This window comes from Anoplopoma fimbria, chromosome 2 (genome assembly GCF_027596085.1).
Source record: "Anoplopoma fimbria isolate UVic2021 breed Golden Eagle Sablefish chromosome 2, Afim_UVic_2022, whole genome shotgun sequence".
In the NCBI taxonomy this organism is placed as follows: domain Eukaryota; kingdom Metazoa; phylum Chordata; class Actinopteri; order Perciformes; family Anoplopomatidae; genus Anoplopoma; species Anoplopoma fimbria.
This window is the reverse complement of record NC_072450.1, coordinates 17,355,559-17,377,739: the sequence shown is the minus strand read 5'-3', so window position 1 is coordinate 17,377,739 and position 22,181 is coordinate 17,355,559. Positions and strand designations below refer to the sequence as shown.

At 40.7% G+C, this 22,181-nt stretch overlaps 2 protein-coding genes across 3 annotated transcripts; one reads left to right on the top strand and one right to left on the bottom strand.

The window, feature by feature from the left end:
* The first annotated feature begins 1,658 nt into the window (after positions 1-1,658).
* Positions 1,659-9,262, top strand: vrk3 (VRK serine/threonine kinase 3). Of its 2 annotated transcripts, none has more exons than XM_054613485.1 (17): positions 1,659-2,144; positions 2,567-2,653; positions 3,481-3,692; positions 3,793-3,951; positions 4,162-4,278; positions 4,382-4,534; positions 5,220-5,366; positions 5,610-5,665; positions 5,871-5,937; positions 6,431-6,515; positions 6,601-6,703; positions 6,794-6,886; positions 7,093-7,225; positions 7,616-7,733; positions 7,900-7,958; positions 8,054-8,190; positions 8,710-9,262. In XM_054613485.1, the coding sequence occupies exons 3-16, from the start codon at positions 3,482-3,484 to the stop codon at positions 8,188-8,190; spliced, it is 1,638 nt and encodes a 545-aa protein (XP_054469460.1). In that variant the 5' UTR covers positions 1,659-2,144; positions 2,567-2,653; position 3,481; the 3' UTR covers positions 8,710-9,262. The 2 variants fall into 2 exon arrangements, with proteins under 2 accessions (XP_054469460.1, XP_054469451.1); XM_054613476.1 differs by having other exon boundaries at positions 2,518-2,653.
* A 130-nt stretch (positions 9,263-9,392) lies between these two features.
* Positions 9,393-19,649, bottom strand: LOC129102451 (rho family-interacting cell polarization regulator 1-like). Its single transcript, XM_054612616.1, has 17 exons — positions 19,495-19,649; positions 16,914-17,001; positions 16,647-16,780; positions 16,424-16,502; positions 16,261-16,284; positions 16,084-16,137; positions 15,809-15,958; positions 15,585-15,648; positions 15,452-15,495; positions 15,236-15,361; positions 14,418-14,566; positions 14,185-14,293; positions 12,154-12,792; positions 11,834-12,069; positions 10,986-11,076; positions 10,779-10,872; positions 9,393-10,674 (listed from the first exon to the last, which is right to left on the bottom strand). Exons 3-17 carry the CDS (start codon positions 16,736-16,738, stop codon positions 10,604-10,606), a joined length of 2,022 nt encoding a protein of 673 aa, XP_054468591.1. The 5' UTR covers positions 16,739-16,780; positions 16,914-17,001; positions 19,495-19,649; the 3' UTR covers positions 9,393-10,603.
* Between the last annotated feature and the right edge of the window lie 2,532 nt (positions 19,650-22,181).

Here is a 22,181-nt window from a genome sequence, read left to right as displayed (position 1 = left end):
AAAAAAAATTAATCACTGTTGAACAAAGTACTATCCTCTTAAATAAGATCTTATACCTCTGGTGGCACAACATATGATTTATCATTAATAGACAAATGGGTGATTGATTGAATTATTCCAAACTGTACCTAACAAGACCATACATAGTTGAAAACAAGTGTGTCTGTGTGTGTATTTTCTTGAGGCAATTAATAGGCTACAAATGTTGTCAGTATATCTGTTACTTTGAAACATTCTCTCTTTTTTTAATGTGATACAAAGTCGGACTATTATACCTATAATTGTAGGCAGATTCTGGATCCTAAAGCCAAATAAATAAGTGAATTATTGTTCCCAAAAGACACACTTTCAAATAAGCTTAGTCTTATTGTATTAACATAATGTATTAATCAACAAAAAAAGGAATGGTAATGAAATGAAAGATAATTTATCAGTGCAGATATCCGCTTTTTTATTTCATACACCAAGGTTGGTTTGAATGTGTGCAACATGGTTCAACTTGATAATAATGCAAATCAATATTCAGATCACTTTAGATCACTTTTATTTTGATTAATCGTTTATAGAGTTGCAGGTGGACTGGAGTTTACACGGTCCATGGGAACTATGGATGAGTCTTACCATACCATAATGTTATAGGTATATCATAGTATAGTATCCCATAAAGGTGTCATAAAAATAATATTGAAAAACTCTCATAACATATTATTTCATTAAAAAGCTAATTTTATTATATATATTATAATAATATTATCAAATATTATACTATAGTATGTAGTAAAAAAATATATGAAAAAATGTCATATTATAGTGAACCATAAAATGCCATTATAGTATTACATAAAAAAGTCTTAGAAAATGTCAGCTGTCAGCTAAAGTGTTTGATTCCCATTTGGTGGGGTACATTTTTATATGATCAATTATTAGTTTTACAAATTGTTTATATGTCTCAAATTATTGTGTGCCATGGCATTTAAGCTGTTAAATAGAGTTAGTTGTTATTAACTTCTGCTTCCAATATAACGATGAGTGAGAAGGGTACGCAGATAATAATATTATAAATAGTAATGTTTTCATTATAAAGAAAATAAATGTTAACTTTTGCCATAGTATAATATGCCATAAAAAATGTCATTAAATATGTCATAGTACAGTATGCCTTATAAAGGCCATTCAAAGTGTCTTAATATAGTAATGCCAAAGTTTAGTATAAAAACTGTCATATTACATTTCATAGTATAGCATGTCATACAAAACTGTCATTAGATATGTCATAGTATAGTATGCTACAAAAAGTTTCATGGCGTAATATGCCATAAAAAACTTGTAGGGATAGGTATTGGGGTCGGGTGCATTGATGGCTTGGCGGCAGGCAAAGGTTGGGACCTTGGAGTGCCGACCCCCGGCATCGCAGACTAGTTATCTCTAGGGAAGCTGAACATTTCACCTCTTGCGGGGAAGGAACCAGATATGGTGCCGCAGGCGGAGCAGTATCAATTAGATATAGTTGGGCTCACCTCGACACAAAGCATTGGTTCTGGAACCAAACTCCAGAATTTCCCCAGGGGAAAAAGAAGGAGCCTATGTGGGACTGGGAGTCACTGACAGGAAGTGTCTGAATGTTATTTGTGTCTAAGCTTCAAACAGCAGCACGGTGGTAACCTGCCATCTAGGAGTCTGTGCTTGGACCCTATAGAGGGCGACTGTTGCTCTGTGGTGGAGCGGGTCATCCTTCAATCAGAGAATTAATTGTTTAACCCCACATTCCTCACTGGCGGTGTGTGAATGGTTGTGAATGTCAGTTAGTTCAGATGGGCAGGTGGAATCTTGCATGGTAGCCCCTGAAGAATAAACAGCATGTACGGGGGTGGTTGGCAGTAGAGTGTGAAGTGGTTGGGATGAGAGCCAGTAACTCCAAATCTGAGGCCATGCCTCTCTGACAGAAAACGGCAGATTGCCCCCTTCGGGTTGTGAGTGAGTCACTTCCTCAAACAAGCTCAGACATCGGGAGGGATCCTGGTGTGTTCATGTCAAAAGGGGCCAGCTCAGGTAGTTAGGCCATCTGATCTGTTTTCCTTCCTGAAGGGCTCCCTTTAGAGGCCTGCCCAACTGGTAACAGGCCCGGGGTCGACCCAAAACATGCTGTGAGTATTTTGTTTGTTATCAGCTGTTGCCTTTCTTCCCATCTGCCACTACCTTTAACTCTCTTATTGTTGTTCATAAGTACGCTTGACGATTTTCCACCCCAGGAAGCACTGACTTCCTCTGACAATAACAGTAGAACAAATATAACAAAGGCAATATAAAGCGCCATCTTTCTCCTCACAGGCCACTCCTCTTGCTGCAAGTCTGATTGTTTAGAGAAAATGACCCTACTTTTACTTCTTTTAAACAGCCTATGATTCTACTTCTTATTACCCCAGTAAACATTGTCATATATATATATATATATATATATATATATATATATATATATATATATATAAATAAATAAATATATATATATCACATCATCAGCTGTGGAAGCAGTCCAGTTTCTCATGACACATGAGGCTGTCACCTGCAGGGGGCGACACTTCCTCCCGCTGACGGGAGCATTTATTCGGTGAAGAAGAAGCACCACCCAGCCTGACGTGGAGGAGTGTTTTGAAAGGTAAATGTGACACCTTTTACGTCGACGTTTATTTCAACGTTACCCAGGTGTTGGTTTTACTGAAAGCCATGACGCAACAAGACGATACTTCAGCTGCGTTTCACTGAGCTCAACGTTTAGCTGACGCAGTCTCCCTCTCTGTCTATTTTAAGTTTACGTCTCTGTGTTATGGAGGCTGGCTGGCGTTAAGCTGTTGGGTCTTTTGACGTAACGTCAACCGTTGACGTTCAAAGTAATTTTATGACGTTACTTTGAGACACGCACGACATCCGGCTCAATCTCTGCCGTTTGCACTATTGCCACTACAGTAACCATGGTGACGTTAACTGGCCAACGTTAAGTTACAGTTAGCTTTTAGTTGTTGTTGTTTTTTTGTCATGTTTAAGTTACCTAATTACAATAAAAACCGTCTCATCCCACTTAATGTAACGTTTATATAATTTGATAGCCTGTAAAGACCAGTCTTGCTGTAGTTGCCATGGTAATATATAATGAGAACATTATCTCTATGGCAACGGGCATCATGTATTCACCTGATCAGTGAATGAATAAGCACAGACTCAAGTCCAGTTAGTACTCAGCAATGTGTCCATAGGTGATACTATTCTTGTTTGTGACAACTACATTCTGATAATGAGTGTAAGTTGTTTTTTTAATTGATTTATCCAACTGTTGTATAAAAAAAGCATCAGGCACTTTGCAATATTGTGTCTGGTGAAGTGTGTGGGTTGATCACCGAGGACACATACACAGGATTACCCCCACAGAGACACTAAGCACGAGGTTTGAGAATAGATGTGCAATAATGTGTGTATCTCCTCTTGCAGAATGCCTTTCCATTTCTGCCCCCAGTGTGGGACAAAGTTGCAGCCTGATTTCAAATTCTGTCCATCATGTGGGGAGAAGCTCCCCTGTCCCGTTGATGAATTTGGACCTAGCTTGACGCCGTCTTTAAGTCTCTCTCCACCCAGAAGGGATGAAGCAGTAGTTAAATCACGCCTTGCTTCAAGCTCAATTTGGGATCCCACTGGGAGTAAGGGTAAATATCTTGACAATATTTTTTAGGAGTTACTTGGTGTCATCCATACATATTAGACTGTGTGTATTTATAAATACATATAAATTCTCTTTTTCTATAGTCCATGCATGTAACACCTCAACTCTAGTTACGACTCGTCCTGCACTGCAAAAGACGCGTAACTCCCTTCGTCTAGACAAAGAAGTTAAATTCAACATTAAAGATGCCACTCCACCTGTGGTGCCCTCCACTAGTCCCGTTAAAGATGACAGGATCAAAGGTAATTAAAATGGTCTGGAAGCAGCTACTACTTTTCTGTTCTGAAGCAGATAATTTGCCTTGAAGGTTTTATTTAATTTGCAGTAAACTGTCATTTTGACATAAAGCTTCCTCCTTCAGGCAGCACATACTGGTGGTGCAGGTGTAAATAGAATAATTTGACAGCTAGTGCCTTTCTCTGGAACAAATATGCTATGATTTTTATCAACAGATGATGGTGTTGGATTGGTTGGAACTCCACCAAAGCTGCACTCAGTCAATTTTAGGCTCGAAACAGGGGCAGAGCCAGCTTCAGAGTCTTCTCCTGTCCTGAGATCCCCTCGACCTGGTGAGCTGAAACACAAAACATTCCCTCATGAACAATGCAGTTTCTCATTTCTGTCATAATATTTTATCTGATTAATATTGATTGTTGCTGGACCCATATGTAGTGAGGGGAAAGGCAAAACTCTCCAGCCCCACTAAGCAAGTAGAAGAAGGAAAGAGGCTGACAAGTAGGAAAGCAGAGGAATCGACGGTAGATGGCTCTCCTGCGGCCATCTCTTCCCCTGTTACTTCACCAATCTCCAGATCCCCTTTCAAAGGTGAGCAAAAAGGTTTGCCATTACCATTCAACATGACTTGCCTATTTATCAAGTAAAAGGTTAAATTGTTACATTATATTATTATTACCAGTGAAGTTCAGCCTCCCACTAGAGGCTAACACAAGTTAGGACGTTGAAAAAGAAAACCTAAAGCACCACATACAGTTACAGTTTTTTAAGTGGCTCATTTATGAGAGGGGGAACAACAAAAAGATTCAGTTTTCAGGTCGTGGACCTGCATTTTAAATGAACAAAATATCAATTGGTTTGGAATCAGGCTAACTGGAGACATGGTTAAATCTCATCAGGTCAGTGTGTAAATACGCATTACATGTGATGATTTGATTTACATGGGATGACTTTATGAGTAGTTCTCCAAAGATGTGAAGTGGGGATGTCCATTTTGTAACTGTAACTTTGACATTCCTGATTTGATCCCAGTTATCTTCCTCTCTCCTTATGTTTTTTCTGTCACTCTGTACTTTCTGCTGTTTGAAAGAAAACACATGAGTGTCATGAAAGGGAACCCCACTTTTTTTTATATTTATACGTTATAATTACATTATAAATAGAAAACATCTGTGACATCAGGATGCCGATTTAAGCCCAGAGAGAAAAACTGTACAGTTTTGCATCATTTATTAATGTGAGTGTGTAACCTTACTTTTTCCCCTTGCATCTACAGCGACAGGTAAAAGCAAAGCCAAGAAGGCAAAGCAAGCGTCCGCTGTTGCGCCGCTACAGGAAGGTGAAGAGGTGACGGACACAACGGGCAAAAAGTGGAGGCTGGTGAAACTGCTCAGTCAGAACACGACAGAGCTCATCTACGAAGGTGAGACTGTGTCCATGACATCAGGGGAAAACCTGGAAAGTTAAAGAAAGAAAGAAGTTAACATATTAATGATGATAATATTACATTTGCTGTTAAATATCTTAATGCAATCTTAACAGTTTTCGTGTCCGGTGAACTTCATTAAAGCAGATTTTGTACTAGCTGTATACGAAGGGATGGCTAACCTAGTTTAGTGGATGGCCTCTGCTGTCACAATTAAATAATGTTTTGGCTTTTTTTCAGTTGTGCAAACAGCTTCACGATCCAATTCCAAGGAATCAAATGACATCCTTAAACTGGTAAGTGCTGCCTCAACACTTATTTCGTTTTTTGAGTACTCCATTACAAAAAGTGATGAATTATTATCAGAGAGGTTCCAGATATTTAAAAAATCACTCTCCTACTTATGTATTCATCATCTAATGGATTGTTTTTATTTATTCTTTATTTCCCGTGAGTGGGATCAATAAAGTTAATCTTATCGTATTTTTTTCTTTATCTTAGGGAGCTAAAGTTGGAAGGATCTTCAATGAGCAGAACTTTCTGCAGAGAGCCGCTAAACCTGCGTCAGGTGAGGATTTTGTGGGTTTCTAGTTTAGTACCTCCAAAACTAATTTCTGTCACTTACGGAGGTCTCGCTGCAGTCATACCATTACCTTAATTTATCTGATGATAACTACAAGAGAAGTACATTTTGTCAAAACAAAGGCAGTAGCAATATTTATCACAGTAAAGTGCTTCAGTGTTTATATTGGCTGTAACAGGCTGCTCAATAATCAAAGTTTTAACAGACAGAAATCAGTCAGAAACAGAACTACTAACAAGTAGACAGTGACAGTTCTGGCAGTCTGTCACAAGATCTAGTTACACAATATCCCTTAAAAATATCATCCTTTTATTTCATAATCCATTGTGAGGAAAAGCGGAAGTGGACAAGAGCTTATTCAACAAGATTAATGCTAAGAGGACAAATTAAATCTTTAACCCTTTAGGTGCAATCCGGGTTTGTCAGGATTGTAACTTTACACATGAACCACACATTAAAACCGATTGTCTCTCTCTAGTGGAAAAGTGGATCAAACAAAACAAGATGGATTTTCTGGGGATTCCTTCCTGTGTTGGCTTTGGTCTTCATTCGGAGTCCTACAGGTAGGATAATGTGCACATTATATTAAAGAGTTTAACATTACCATTGTTCTGCTTTAAATTGTTCTTCATCTTTTTGTTTTTATAGGTTTCTGATTTTCCCCAACATGGGCCAATCTCTCCAGTCTGTCATGGAGGAAGAAGCAGAGCTTCTGTCTGAGAAAGCTGTCCTTCAGCTCGCCTGCAGAATAGTGAGTGTAAACTCCATGGATTTGTTCTTCAGACAATATTCTTGATTTCCCCCACACCTAATAAATGTTAACATTTTCTTCTCCTTGCAGTTAGATGTGCTGCAGTACATCCATTCCAACGAGTACGTTCACGCTGATATCAATGCAGAAAACATTTACATCAAACCAGGACAGAAGGCACAGGTGAAAAATATGTTAAAACTGTAATCTGTCAGTTCCCCACGATTTAAATGTGTTTTATGTTGACCACTTTGTGTGTGTGTGTGTGTGTGTGTGTGTGTGTGTGTGTGTGTGTGTGTGTGTGTGTGTGTGTGTGTGTGTGTGTGTGTGTGTGTGTGTGTGTGTGTGTGTGTGTGTGTGTGTGTGTGTGTGTGTGTGTGTGTGATTAGGTATACCTAGTAGGATACTGCCACGCCTTTAGGTACTGTCCAGGTGGACAACACGTAGAGTACCGTGAAGCCAGCAGAACACCACATGAGGGCACCTTGGAGTTCATCAGCCTGGACGCACATAATGGAGCAGGTGAGTCACTTCAGTGGTTCACTGATTCCTCTTCCCACTAACGTCAGCGAATCAGACGCCATTTCACCCTATAAGCTACTGTAAACCAAACACTACCAGATCTATTCTTGTCTTTCCACGAGCGACACCTGCACTCCACCCACAGTCCATCTGTCTGCACACACAGGCTTCACATTATAAGACTGATCTGATTTTTTTTGTCGTGGTTGATGATTGAGATATTCTTTAGAGTAAAAGGTCCTTTCAACACTTGACTTGTTTGACTATGAATACCACAAAAGAAGGTGATATGTGCATCTGAGGATTGTATTGTGGTGTTAATGTTTCTAACAGGGTAAATTTGAGAGGAAAAACCGATGTAATCACCATTTATGTGTATTCTCCTTTCAGCTCCGTCTCGACGCAGTGACCTGCAGTCTCTGGGTTACTGCATGCTGCGTTGGCACACGGGGACGCTGCCGTGGACCCACCTCACTGACCCGGAGCAGGTAGCCAATCAGAAACAGAGGTGAGAGAGAGTGTATCATCACTGGGATGTTTAAAGTCCAAACACCTTTGATTCACCATAGTAATACTGAATTATATCAACATGTCTGCATAACATAAACCTATAAGATTGGGTTATTAGTACAATACAAAGAAAATGCAAGTACTCCAAATAGTTCTCTTTGTAGGTACACTGAGGATGTTCCTGCTCTTTTGAGTCACTGCTTTGGGAGGAAGGGCGTTTCAAGTGAGTTAAAGTGTTTGTTATATAACACATAAGTGTGTGAACATGTGACATTTGCTGATATATTGCTGTGTCTGTATGTGTGTGTCGCTGTGTAGGTGCATTTCAAAAGTACCTGACGGAAGTGATGACTCTGCCGTACTCTGAGCAGCCGGACTACTCTGCACTGAAGGCTGCACTCAGTGCTGCTTTACTGCAGCTCGGGGGGTCACCGGAGCTGCCGCTCAGTTTTTAGGTGAAGACTCATCACTGCGTCTCAGAAACAAGTTTGTACACATGCACATGTAGACTCTGGTTTTATATCACAGGGTCCAGACACTTTACAGCCAGATAACTTATTCTGCAGAATATTAGTAGTTTTCTTTCACTATGAATAAGAGTTTCAGCTCCACAGCTTGGGTGCCAACAATTTTTGGCTAGTGACTCATGGTGTTCTGTTTCGGCTTAATAGTTCTTAATATTTGGTGTGAAAAGAAGAGATATTCTTTTCTTAAATTTTGCATTTACAGCTGCAGTTCCACTCTCACATTAAATACTGGTTTTAGGGTGATACATTTTTTTTATTAGGTACACAAATAATTCAGGTTAAAGTGACGGAAATGTGCCTCTCATCCTCAGCAAAAATGAGACCCCTAGTAAGAACATCACACCTTAAATCAAACTGTGTTTACAGTTTATTATGTTGAGAATGAAGAACCTTGTGCATTCTGTGCGATGATTATATTTTAAAATATCTACTGTGTTTTATTTTCAGAGATATGGAACAAGAAGAAGACAGTTCTGACGCTGTTTTAACTTTTAACGGTTTTATTATGCTGTGTTTTATCTGTGATGTTTTATTGCACTGAATGAAGAGTGTTGTAGAGTTCAATATGTGCAAATGACACTCATGTTCTGTCATTGGGTTTTGATTAGGGTCATCATTTTATGCATTTATAGTATTGTTGTGGGTTCTCATATTAATTAGTGTTTTTAACATTACATGGGCTACATCCATCTCACGTCAGTGTCAGTTGATGCAAGTTCTCTATATTTTTTTACTCACATTTGGGTTTTGATGACACTTTGTAAGTTAAATGTCTCGGGTTGCCTGTTACAACAGTTTTTGACAAGTACTTATTACTGCTGAACATTTCCTGTCCTTAAGACGAGCCAACACACAGATGTAGATTAACAACTCAACATAGGTAGTTGAATACAAAGCAGTGCAGTGCCTTAGTGTCCTTTAACTTCCCGAGAAACACCGTCATTCACTTATGCACATAAGAATACATTTTTACTCTATGGAGTGTTTAAATAAATTGTTCTTGAGGAAATGATTTGTGTGGTCTTGTTATTGTGATGTTTTCTGTACTAAACCAAAGTCCTTAAAACAGATTACACATGCTGATTCATTCAAACACAAGAACAGACGTGTTCATTTGAAAGAAACCTTTATAAAGTTGAAACATTTCTGAACATAAACATTTTAACATTTCAAGACATATACAATTCTTTATATGAAACAGTAAATATCTCTTATTGTGCACACTCTTAAAGTAATTCAGAAAATAAACACTGTTATCTTTTGCCTGATCTCTCCTGTCATGGCATTTAAAACCATACATCTGTCACTTGAGGCACTTTCTGAATGAAGAGGCTTTTGTAGAACAACATAAAGCATGATGCTGAAAGACTATAGCGCCCCCGTGAGGCGGCTTTTGAACACAGCTACAGACCTGATGACTTCCTTGAATTGAAGCATAGCTTACACACTTAAACCGATCAGTTGAGCTTTTTATACAGACATGCTGGCAGTGTGAGGCAGCTACACATGCAGGTTTAAATATAGTTTTACACTGCAGATTGTTTTCATGTTGGACCAAAGCGAGTTTGAGGAGAAACTCCTAAGTGTTTATATTCAGTCCTAAATTACTAATGTTCCTTGTGTTGCTTTTTGAAGGTTGAATGTAACTTCTGCACTCCGTGTGTTTTTCTAGATAGTTAACTGTCTCTGATGCAGTAAATGAAAAGATACTATCAGGGTTCATTCCAGGTTTAGAAATGACCTAATGTCCAGAGCATGTCGATTTAAATCTTCAGACAAACATCACATGCTCATGAAGTCTTTTCCTCTGTCCCTAACAGTGGAAAGAGCTCTGGGCCGTAAACTGATTTAACACTGATTCATTTGTTTTGTCATATCCACATATAGTGACAGTTTTGAATGCAAACTTGGTGCAACTCAGTAAGTGATTGTATGCTTCTCTGTGGATTATAGAAATCCATAAACTTAAACTAATAAATGCTCTTTGATAAAGACAGAAACAAGGCCGCTTTTAGCTGCTCCTGAAATGCTTTGGACATTGAATTTTCACATGACAGGAACAGTTTAAGAAAGTGTAAACAAAGTGGTGACCCACTGTAACCTAGGCAACATGATTGATTTTTTGTCACAAGAATGAGGACTTTGAAGGGACTTTTTTTTTGGGGGGGGGGGGCTTTCAGTCATGACTGAAGTGCAGACACCTCAAGGTGGCAAACGTGCACAAACTCGGCCGTGATGGAAGAGCTTGTTTGTCTGAGCTGTAAGTGGAGGACTGTAACAGGGAGATGTCATGAGTAGGTCAGAGTGGGAGAAATGGTTTAGCTATGGTTCCACTATGACATTAGAAGACAGTAGTGGCCAAATGGGTGGGAGTACTGGGGCGCTCCTCCTGACCATGTGACGTGTCCTCTCCTGAAAGATTAAAAACGGGGGAAAATTAACAAACTCCTCACGCCTCCAGATTCCTGTGGTCACATGAACAACTGCAGCCTCTGTTTACGGACAACTCCTCTCACCGTGTGGTTCGTCTCCCTTTTCCTCGCTGTGCTCCTCCCTCTCCTCGGGCATCTCCATCTGACACAAATCCTGCTCGTCCCCAACGCTTGATTCCTTTTTAATAATAATAATAATGTTTCATATGTTTTAACTCAGATGTGACTAACATGAAAATAAACACACTCACATGACTGCTTTCAGAAGCATTAATCAGATAATTTGATTACCTGTGATTCAGAGAAACGATCTTCATCTGAGTTCCTGAATCCTTCTGGGGCTTCCATAAGGATTTGTAGAGGGTCTGCCTCCTCCTCATCGCTGCAGAGTGAGACAAATAAAAGTAGATTGATGCAACAAACCCTGATAGTATCTTTTCATTTACTGCATCAGAGACAGTTAACTATCTATTTCCATCTCTGAATGGAAACATCTGGATTTTCTGTACATCATTTCATACACATTTCCACAAAATACAGCCTGATGCATTTGGTATATGTTGAGATTTTGGCCAATTTAAAGTAAAGTTGGTCAGTTAGGTTTACTGGATTAGAGAAACCATAAGACCTTCTTTAGTATTGCTGCGCTTACATCATTTCATTCAGACCATTAATATGAACAGCCGAGTTGGAGGTATTGGGAATTTCTGAAAACTACCATATCTCTAACAGACCATTGGCAAACGACAACAAACCCACCATCAATGGCAGTTACATCTAAATAAAAATCTAATTTATCACTAATACAGTTCATTCGGCTCATTTAAACATCGCATTTAAACATCGCTTTACACTGTTTGTGTGATTTCACTTGTTAACAAACCACTACAAATACTTAACATAAAATGTAGAGCATGTTGGCTTTGCTGCAGTGTGACTGCAGGGCTAGAAGTAGGGATTACCATGTTGGAATAACGGGTGAAAACTCCCCTGTCAGAATAATGTGAGGTTTTCCTGTTTGAACAGGAGGTTTTATAATGATTATTAGTCATGTGAAATGCACATTAGTTTATATGAAATACTTGAATGGCGCAAACTCTACAGCTCATCTCATCTCAACAATGACCACCAACACTGACCTTCTTCCAGAGTAAAAGTTTTCTTCATCCTTTTCTTCTTCCTCCACTTTCTCCTGCTCCGTTTTGTTTTGGTTCTCTTTATTTTTCCCATCATCCTCCTTCTTTTCTCCTTTGTCTTCCTGTTGATCCTTGTCTTCCTCATCTTCTTCCTCGAGATCAGAGCAGTTGAGAAAGTCAAAACTTTCAAGGGCTGTCTCGACTTCCAAAGTGAAACTAGAAGAAGTAGGAAAAGAAACCTATGGGGAAATAAATGCAGGTGTTTAAATATCAGCGTCCACACATTAGACCTAACAAAAAACAAAGGAGTGAATGAAGCTCACCGTCAGAGCCTCCTCTGGTGGTTTTGACTCCTGGACGAACTGATGTGTCTCACTCGGTTTCTCTGATGCTTCTCCCTGGCGTCCCTCTCCTGCTCCAGTGGTTCTGTCCTTCGTTTCTGCTTCAGTCCGTCCAGCTTTTACTGACGAATCCTCAGATGCGTCGTCTTTTTCCTCCTCCGTTGAAATACAAACTTGTGGGATGTCACTTCCAGACAAATCCTGCGCCTCCATCAGCGACACAGGAGGTACAGAGGAATGATTTGGGCATGAGCAGCTCAGGTCTGCTGAGGATTCAGAGAGGTCAGCTGATTGGACGGACACTCTATCAGTCACAGTGCAGTCTGGACTATGAGAGCAGGAAGTCTGCAGATGGCCGTTGGGCACCGCGTCTGCCTGAGTGAAAACCTCCCCGGCTTCTGTCTCGTCCTCCTCTTGGTTGGATGAGAGCGACGGTGTCGACGCGCTGGACTTGTGCGGCGTGAAGGACAGCTGAGGGGGGAGAGTGGTTTGCAGCATGTTGGAGGCCGTCAGCCTCTGAGCGTGGTGAGCCAAGGCCGGACTGGAGGAGTCGTCAGAGGATTCGGAGGAGTTGGACCAGACGGTCCCGTTCTCCATTTCTCCCTGTCGCTTCAGCAGAGACTAGACAGGAAACAAGACACAGAGAACGTCAATGAGAGGAAATGATCATGTCTACATACAGCGGGATTACAGAGTCTGTGTACATGTTGGTCATCAGATTACATTAAGAAAATATATATGCATATGATAAATAGAATTGACAAACTCATTGATCCAGTGGGTCAGAGAGGAATTGAAAGGGAGGCAACTGAGGCAAAAAAATGTGGAACTAAAGTTAAATGATTTGGTGTCATGTGTGACCAATAGGGTGAGTGGGATATGAAAGTTTTTCTGCTTCTAAAAGGCGGCATGACAGAAATAAATTTGAGAACCAGTCAGTCTATTGACACAAGCTTATTTCAAATTTCAGTGATTATTTTTTGGTTGATGAATTGTTATAATTTACCAACTTTTAACAAAGAAAACATTTAGAGATTTTTGCTGTGTGCATCGTCATAGTACAAACAGAATATATTACTTTTTAGCTCCTGTACAGACAATATGTAGGCAATGTTAATTAATCATTTCGAGCTCTGGTAACAGGGAATTTGTTATATTCTACACACTATATGATTATCATTGTTTGTTGCTTTCTTGTTTTTTTATATACAAAAAAGAATAACTTGTAACTCAATTCATTGACAAAGACAGAGATCAATTAGTAAGCCTTAAAAATCTTAGAAATAACCATTTATACAGTTGCAGCTGGCAAAATATCAGTGATTGTCTTCATTTTAGATTAACATTAAACATAATCAGGCTTTGTCTATTATTTATTGTTCTATTGTTATCTATTTATTGTTCGTTAGAATAAACTACAACTACGTCCCAACACACCGACTGTACAGAGATGAATCTGGGTGTTGTACGGCTGAAATCACAACGCAAGGACGCCGTCCTGTCCGCCGTGACACCGTGGAACGCCCCCACCAGCAAACGGCTCTGTCTGGACCCGCCTCGAGGCACGCTCTTCAACGAGGTGAGGAAGAGGAGGGAGAATATTGGAGCTCTACTCAACCACTATTAAACAGCTACAAGGACCACAGCTGTGTTCATACATGCTGCTGCTGTCACACGCCCTGCTACCGCTATCGTTCACTCTGATCACATTAGGCACGGCACTCCCACAACCACACGTCCTAACACACAGAGCTCTGTGGAGATCCTCACACACATCAGCACTACCGCTACACACAAAGCAGTTGGGGAGCAGCTGAAATAGAACAAGCCAATGATATGACAGTAATAACAGCCATCAGTAAGTAAATAAAACAGTGTATATATGTAGTAAAATAATTAGTTAATGGTTTGTATATCCTTAATACAAACTATAACATAGAAGTGTAACAGAGCAGGTGTGATGGATTGATGTTGGTGTAAAACTCTAATAGGATCTCTTTTATTGTGACTCACATAAAACACCTGCTCCCGCATAGAGGGCGTGTCAGGAGGGCTCTGATTGGACAGCAGACGTTTGGAAACTGTACTTGAGGAGGATGTCTGGTCGTCCTTATCAAACGGACTGAAAAACAAAACAAAGCAAGAGACAGAAACTGAGAGACAGAACAAAAAAAAACAAAACATGATAAACATGTTAGAAGGGTAAAATTACAAAAATAAAAAGAGGCCATGAGAGGTCAAAGTACCTCCAGGTGACCTCTAGGTTCAGCTTCACTGTCCCCAGGTCGTTGATATCCACGGCGAGCGTCTGGGGAAGCGGGCAGAACAGGTCGAGCATTTCACAAGACACGCTGCCCACCACCACGTGATTGGCCAGGCTCTTCAGCTCTGTCACCTTGACAACCAAAACAAGCAAACCTCAGAGGGATGAGGACAGGTAGAGACCAATGGAACTCAACAAAACGTGACAATTACCTACAGCGGGCATACTGTGAGAATGCATGTAGTAAGTTCGAGGATAAAGCTGGTGATAGAGTATATCACACTCATGCTGTAAATACCAGCAGAAGAAAAAACAGTATGTGTCGATGCACAGTTAAAAATAGTAATATGTGTTGAAAGCAACCAAAGATTTAATCTTGAGTAGGAACCAGTGTCCACAAAGTGAAACATTGTTGTTTTTTTGTCTTTTCATGGGATTTGTTTACAATGACAAACATTACTTTACAAACATTACAGTCATTTAGCAGACGCTTTTATCCAAAGCGACTTTCAATCAGTAGTATATTACATATCATTCACCCATTCACACACTGATGACAGGCTACCATGCAAGGTGCCACCATCAGACTAACTAACATTCATTCACATCCAGTCCACACCGATGGCAAGCCTTCGGGAGCAACTTGGGGTTAAGTGTCTTGCCCAAGGACACATCGACTGCCGAAGCCGGGTATCGAACCACCGATCCTCTGATTGGAGAACTACCTTGCTCTCCACTACGCCACAGCCGCCCACATTAGGAGTAACGCTAGCCTTGCCCTTTTAAAGCCGATTTTATTACCTTGATTGACAGCAATTCTGTGACGAGAGGCATGAAGATGTACTCTTCACTGTCCCATATCTGCTTGTTGCTGACCTCCACCCGGCCTCGTAGCCTCCAGCGTTGCCGCCCATAACGCATTAGTACCTGAAGGGGCCAGAAACAGCCGATGTGATGCAGCGGACGCAGAGACTCCGCACCAGTTTGTGTCTACATGCTTGTGTACGTGTTTCTTACCTCGTACTGGTCACCAGCACACAGACGTGCAAAGCCAGCAAGGCCTGAAACATCCAAAAGAAGAAAATGAGAACTATATAACTGTATAATAATGCAGAGTGAAGGAAATAGGAAGTGGTAAAAAGTGACTCACCCTTCATCTTGACATGAAATTCTCCCATCTGGCTTTCTAATTCACTCTCAAGTGAGCACATGTGCTGCAGAGACAGATGGAAGGAAGGGTTTTAATAACATAAGAGCGATTTGTTAGAACATACAGTACATAGTCTGATATCTATTTTAAACAAATTACAACACAAAGAACCCAATTTAATTGCTGAAACACACAAACACATTGACATCCGCTCAGTCACTTGCCTCTGTACATTCCCTGTAGCCCTTGTTGGCTTCACTCAGGCTCTCTCTGGCCTCCTTGCTGCCCGTGGCGGTATTAAAGGCCGCCACCATCTTACTTGCTCCGTCACGCAGTCGCCGCTGTATACAATAAGCATCGTAGAGCTCCTCGACCTGGGAAAAAGGAAATATTACACAGGTTTCAACAAATGAATGTTATGTTAGATTCTCACCAGAAGAGAGAATGAAAATGTACATTATCACAAATTAACTCATCAATTCCTCATATAAATACACACCTTGCTGAGGTGGAACTCCAGGCGACGCATAAACCTCTCAATGCCTTTCACTTGCTACAAAAGGAAAGATATTAATTATTAAACTTGACAAACTAATGCAGAAAGGCTCTTCCATCGTTAAACAGTTTCAATGTGCTGCACTGACGTCTGTATACAACAGGTGTGAATGAAACTCACCTTGTCCAACTCATACAAAGAGCCCTGCAAAGAAAATAACACATTTAGCATCACAAAGTGTCAAATTAACATCCTGACTGACTGACTGGAAAAGACAGCATCCAGACCGGTAGTGAATTACAGTCAATACTGGTGTGACTGGTTTGACTACATGAGCTCTCACCAAACGACCGTTCCTCTTGTTCTCTCTGGTCTGCTGACCCAGACTGTCCAGCTCCAGCTGGTGGACCTGCAAGTACGACCTGACAACAAAAAATCCCATCACTGTTACTTCTTCATTTTCATACTTAAACAGCAACCATGTCCTGTGTTTTTTTTTGTGATTTTGCACCTGGCAGCCATCCACTGGAATCATTGCAAACAGAGCCTGAGATGTGTTTACTCACTGTAAGCCTCGGCGTAAGGCAGCGTACACTTCATCCAGCCGCTCGGGCTGCGGGGTTTTAGTGGGTGGCAGTTTGGTGGAGCCTGTGAACATCCTGCTTCCTTACAAGGCACGTTTCTCTTGGATCAAACAGTGCTGAGGGAGGAAGAGGAGCATGGGATCATTTCTGATAAGGCCTTCGTGGTTATTTCTATTAAAGCGCATAAAAAAATCAAGACATCAAGGAAACTGGCAGGACATCGAGGGAGAAAGAACGAGTATTGCTCACCTGCTGAGTAAAGAGAGATTGTCACTACTGTAGCATGCTTGGAGAGTTGAGTGCAGCACTGTGGCTTTAACAAACTGATGGACATATCCTGTAATTACACAAAAAGGAGACATTAGAGACAAAAATGTCCCTCTTTACTTCATACCTCACTGTACCTGACAGTGCTCTTAGTCTGTGATTATCAAGGCTTCTGATAATGACAGAGGTCACTGGAGGAAAAACTTGGTTGGGGAAAAAGCGAGTATAGAAGCCGCTCTTTCACTTCCTCGGTCTGGCCACATTGTTTTGTTGAAAGTCTGAGAAGGTGAACGACAAGCACGCAACAACCACACTGGCCACCGCTGACAACAGCAAGGAGTACAGTCTGCTCTTGCTTCTCTTCCCCTTCCTTCCCTACTTCTCCACCCCCTCCACATCCAACACCAGAGTACAGGAAGTCTCATGGCTGACTCTACACAGGAAATTCTACACAGAAGTTTGGCTCAAGAATATGAAGCTATCCCTCCGCAATGTGCCAGGGGGTAAAAAAAATCTCCTTTTCTACTCCAAAATAAGCCATTAAACGTGCAGATTAGCGTGACGCCACAGTCAGGGGAAACTATCGGGTGAGAGGGTCGTGCATGAGCTAATCTAGTCACAAAAGAGATTAAAGATTTAAACCAAACTAAAGCTGTCAAGCAAAGTCAAACCCATATTAACACGTGGGATCTGTGAATGAGGCTCAGGGCGGAGATACTGGGGACATCTGCTGCCCATTGACATACACTTAACTCAAAACCAGAAGAGAAATGTGTCTTATTATAACAGATGGTATCAAACACACAGATTATGGTTTTATATGATCAAAGCCTTGTTAGGGACAACACTGCTGACGTGAGAATAAGCTGTATACACCCTGCTGTCTTTCTATGTTCTCATTCCACACAGTGAGGACGTGGGCTCGGGGTGCACCAGGACGGGGGTCCAGTTAAACCGCTAATCTTAGCTGCACACTGGGAGGATTAACTAGTGTTGGTCAGGGGTTAGAACATGGCAAGGAAAATGTGCCATACCAGAGAGCCTTTACGGATAAAAAACACTCAACGACCAACCACGTTTTGCCAAACTTGGCCTAAAGAAACATGTGCAGGATTTGGATCTGCACCCTGAGGTGGGCACTGCTGCGAGAGTGAAAAGTCATCATGGTGATGCACACATCTCACTCACTCCCACCCACCCATAAATAGCTTAGCAGACTTCAGTAATATTGATAATTCTGAGTGCCATTTACATCTCTCTGTCAGATGTGCTTTTATCCCTTCCCTTACATTAGAGATCATTAACTGGATTAATCCTCTCCTCTGAACAGAGTGAACAAAGAGGACACTGTTTCCAATCACCTCACAAGACTGGAGTTTTGTTGAAAAAGGCCTTTGGTTCAAACACTGCATTCACAAGCACATGCAGCCTTGTTCAGCCAGTAGATTGGTTTTACAACAATCTCTGAATAATTTACATTCATGGGATACTTTTGACAAATTAATCAATCACTGAACTGGGCAGCAACGAATCACTTTTTTCATAACAACTGATTTTTAAATGAATTAATTGATCTTGATGGTCTATAAATCGTCACAAAAAAGTAAAAGGAAGTCAATGTCAATAGACATAAAAAAAAGTACAACGGTATTAATCAAATACAAGTCTCCCATTAAAGAAGCTGATATGAGTAAATACTTTTTACTCAATAAATTATAAAATACATGTTGATTTATTTCTGCTGAAGGACTAATCAATGTGTCGGCACTAACATCACAATGCAAGACTGACGAATTAAGTCTTGAATTGGCTTAATCTGACCATACATTGTTTATTATAATACAGAACGGAGAGAAGAAAAGTCGTGTATGTGACGTTTAGAGATTAGTCATAATCAGAAAATGGAAGTGGTTAGTTCCTTGTCGATCAGACGATCCTATAATAGACTAATTATTGGACCATTGGTGCAGATATAAACAACTACGCAGCTCACAGCTCCATTAGACCCGTGTTCATCCACACTGTGTGGGTCTCAATGTGTTTGAGGAGGAAGAGGAGGAGGAGGATGAGGGGTAATGGTGTTACAATAAAAAGCAACCAGCTCTAACATTTCTCTAGGTTACTGGATTATCCTGACCCGGCGGCAGCAGGCCATGAGCCGGATCAACACGCTCACACATCACGGCTCCTCACTGCAATAAAAACACCAAAGGATGGAGCTCAAACAGCTCATTTAGAAGGAAAAAACGGGGAAAAACAGATTTTGCATTGGGCACATATCCCACCCAGCCCCCGTAGCTCATCACAGGCCACAAAAAGAAAGTCCACTCCCGTCCACAGCAGGACCCCCGACACCCCGACCCCCAAAGAGTCGCTCCTACAACTCACAATAAAACACAAACAGCTCGGAAGATTATGGATTAAGTCAATCACAGCCAGCTGGCGGACATATTTAGATAACATCACAGGAAAGCAACTTCACGTCGGACGGACTCATGTAGAGAAAAACAAATTTAACAGCCTTCTTGTGTGACCTTGCCGACAACAGCCGCAGCCCCCCTACCTGTGGTTTAACGCGAGGCCGCCCGGAGAACACGACCGGAGGCTCATTTCCACCGCGATGCTCCTCGCTGTTTGCAGAGGTTTACAGTTATTCTGGGCGCTGTCCCTCTCCTTGATTTCGCAGTTTTTTGTGTCCACAATCAAGCATGCAGCAGATACCGCAACTAACCTCCGGTTGCAGGTTTTCAACATAAAAGCTCACCCATAAAATACAATTTGCAGCTGATTTGAAAGCACAAAGCCACAGACATGAATGAAATGTAAAGGGTCTCATCGCATATGGTCCAAAAAAAAAAGGTTTTGTCACAAGGTTTAGGAAACATGACAGAGAACTGAAATGGCCCAAGCACTGAACCCTGGGGTACACCACAAATACAAAAATACTGTCATTAAATGATACAGGGTTTGTTTTGTTGGTTGAGTAAAGTCAGTTTCATTCATTTATTTTTAAGATCACGTTTTTCTCAGAGAGTACTTTAATTTGTCAATGCGCTCTATTAGACCCTCAATATGGACAAGGAAAGGTTTTTAAGGGAATAAAAGGAGAAGAAAGGAGAAACCTCTGGAAGAGAATGATGTCAAACTAATATTGCAATAACAGACAACCGGATCAGCCCACCGAAATTAGAGTTTGAGTCTAATATCATGTGGACAAAAATAGCTGTAGATGACTTATAAAATCGAGAAACAGTGTGACAGTAACAATATCCTTAAAAAATGATGTCAGTATTAAGTGTAACAAGTTAAAAAGCAAAAGACAAGAGGTATAAAAAACCAAAACATGTACAGGTGTGCACACATTTTAGATACCTACCTTCTGGATTCAACAAAAATGAACATAGTATATTTGTCCACACAGTATCAAATGACACTGACTGAAAACAAAATATTAGACTATCATGTATGACTGTAAAAAGTATACTGACTAGACTGACGCTGGGTACACAGGATATGAATAGTCTATTGGTATGTTCTAATGATCCATTTAAAAAATATATACATCAATTTGTAATCAAATTCTGGTCCTATATCTGTTGCTCTACCCAATTGTAAACAGCCGCACCTTCATCAAAGCTAGAAATCTGAAGGAAATTTCTCATGTGGAGTGTGTGTATATTTTTCCAAATGCTACCATGACCGTGACAAAAACCTGTCTTATTCAAAATATCTGTTTCATGTATGGGACAGTGGGATCTCTGATTGATGAAATGTTGCTACAAGGCATGTTGGATGTAGACACAGCATTGAAGACACGTGACATTTTGCATTGGCTAAAAGATAAAGATTTACAAAAGTTTTGCCAAATATAGGCCATAGAACAGTCCTGCCAGTACAGTCACCCTGCTTCACCCCCGGTGTGTGAAGGAGAGGTACCGCAGGTCCTTCCTTCTGCCTGCTGTCAGGCTGCACAACCAGCTCTGCTCCCAGCAGACCACATGACACTGATACAATGACACTAATACACTGTGCAATACAATAGTTATAATAGTTTCTGTCTATATATATATATATATATTTCAGTTACTGTGGATTCTTTACTGTTTTTTTATTGCTCATTTATAATACTTATTTTTGATCTTGTCTCTCTTGTTTGCACTATCCTCTATGCTGCTGTAATCCTGTAAATGTCCCCACTGCAGGACTAATAAAGGATTATCTTATGTTATGTGACAGAGTAGTATACTATGTACGTTAAACCTCATTTTGGACCATTAAACTTCCATCTAAACTCAGACTAAGGAGCAGCATAACATTCTCGCACCGGTTTTATTTTGAATGGTTGCTCCAGCAACCGGAAGCCCTGTTTCAGCTAGTTGCTGTGGCAACAAGGATGTCCCTCAGTCTGTCACTGTTTCCTCCGCTGCTGCTCGTGCCTCGCTATCGACGCCACGGCGAGTCCACGGAAAAACACACGGACACGGAGTTTCCGAGGAGGAGGAGACACAGTGTCACCGACTCCCGCAACTATAGCCGTCACCCACGGGTGGCCCAGGAAAACAAGCGTTTTCAACTGTCGTTAAATATATCAGATGCAGGCAGCGTCGGGGCCGGGGAGAGAGAGAGAGAGAGAGAGAGAGAGAGAGAGAGAGAGAGAGAGAGAGAGAGGAGCGATGAGGGACAACATGTGGCGCTTTTCCTCCAGATGTCCTACTAAACAGGACGTAGCAGCTGAAACCAACATGCTGCTATTAATCTTCAAGATTAACTAGTGCTCATTTAATAAATGCCCAATTTTAGCCGTCTAAAACTCACCTGTTTATAATAAAATACTCATTAATTCAGTGTGACGTTTACTGAACAATAGAAAACCGACGAGTCAACAAAGCTTTAACAATTGAGTGCTTTAAAAGTATCACCAACTAACCTCACGGGCTCAATTTAGTTATATTCACACTTCTTGAGGATACACAGTCACAGCTAACGTCAGTTTAATAATAATAATAATAATCAGCTGTGGCCAAGATTACAGACACTTCTACAACTGTTGCATGACTGAGGTTTCCAAACCACAGATGGCACCTAAACACATCATCTGTGTCGTCAGCATACACAAAAAAAAAAAAAAAAAAAAAAAAAAAAAAAAAAAAAAAAAAAGACATGGAGCTAACTAATCCACAGATACATTTGTTAAAGTAAAGAGAGTAATAAGTTAAATATTGTGTCCACATGTCATGTTGCAGAATCTTT

What these genes read in the sequence shown, in the direction of transcription:
- vrk3 (XM_054613485.1), top strand. Translation starts at nt 3,482, where the DNA reads ATGCCTTTCCATTTCTGCCCCCAGTGTGGGACAAAGTTGCAGCCTGAT. An exon ending in TAAAGATGACAGGATCAAAG is followed by an intron (nt 3,952 to 4,161) that starts GTAATTAAAATG and finishes TTTTATCAACAG; the next exon opens with ATGATGGTGTTGGATTGGTT. An exon ending in AACCAGGACAGAAGGCACAG is followed by an intron (nt 6,887 to 7,092) that starts GTGAAAAATATG and finishes GTGTGTGATTAG; the next exon opens with GTATACCTAGTAGGATACTG.
- LOC129102451 (XM_054612616.1), bottom strand. Translation starts at nt 16,738, where the DNA reads ATGTTCACAGGCTCCACCAAACTGCCACCCACTAAAACCCCGCAGCCC. An exon ending in CTTTGTATGAGTTGGACAAG is followed by an intron (nt 16,138 to 16,260) that starts GTGAGTTTCATT and finishes TTCCTTTTGTAG; the next exon opens with CAAGTGAAAGGCATTGAGAG. An exon ending in AACTTTTACTCTGGAAGAAG is followed by an intron (nt 11,077 to 11,833) that starts GTCAGTGTTGGT and finishes CTCACTCTGCAG; the next exon opens with CGATGAGGAGGAGGCAGACC.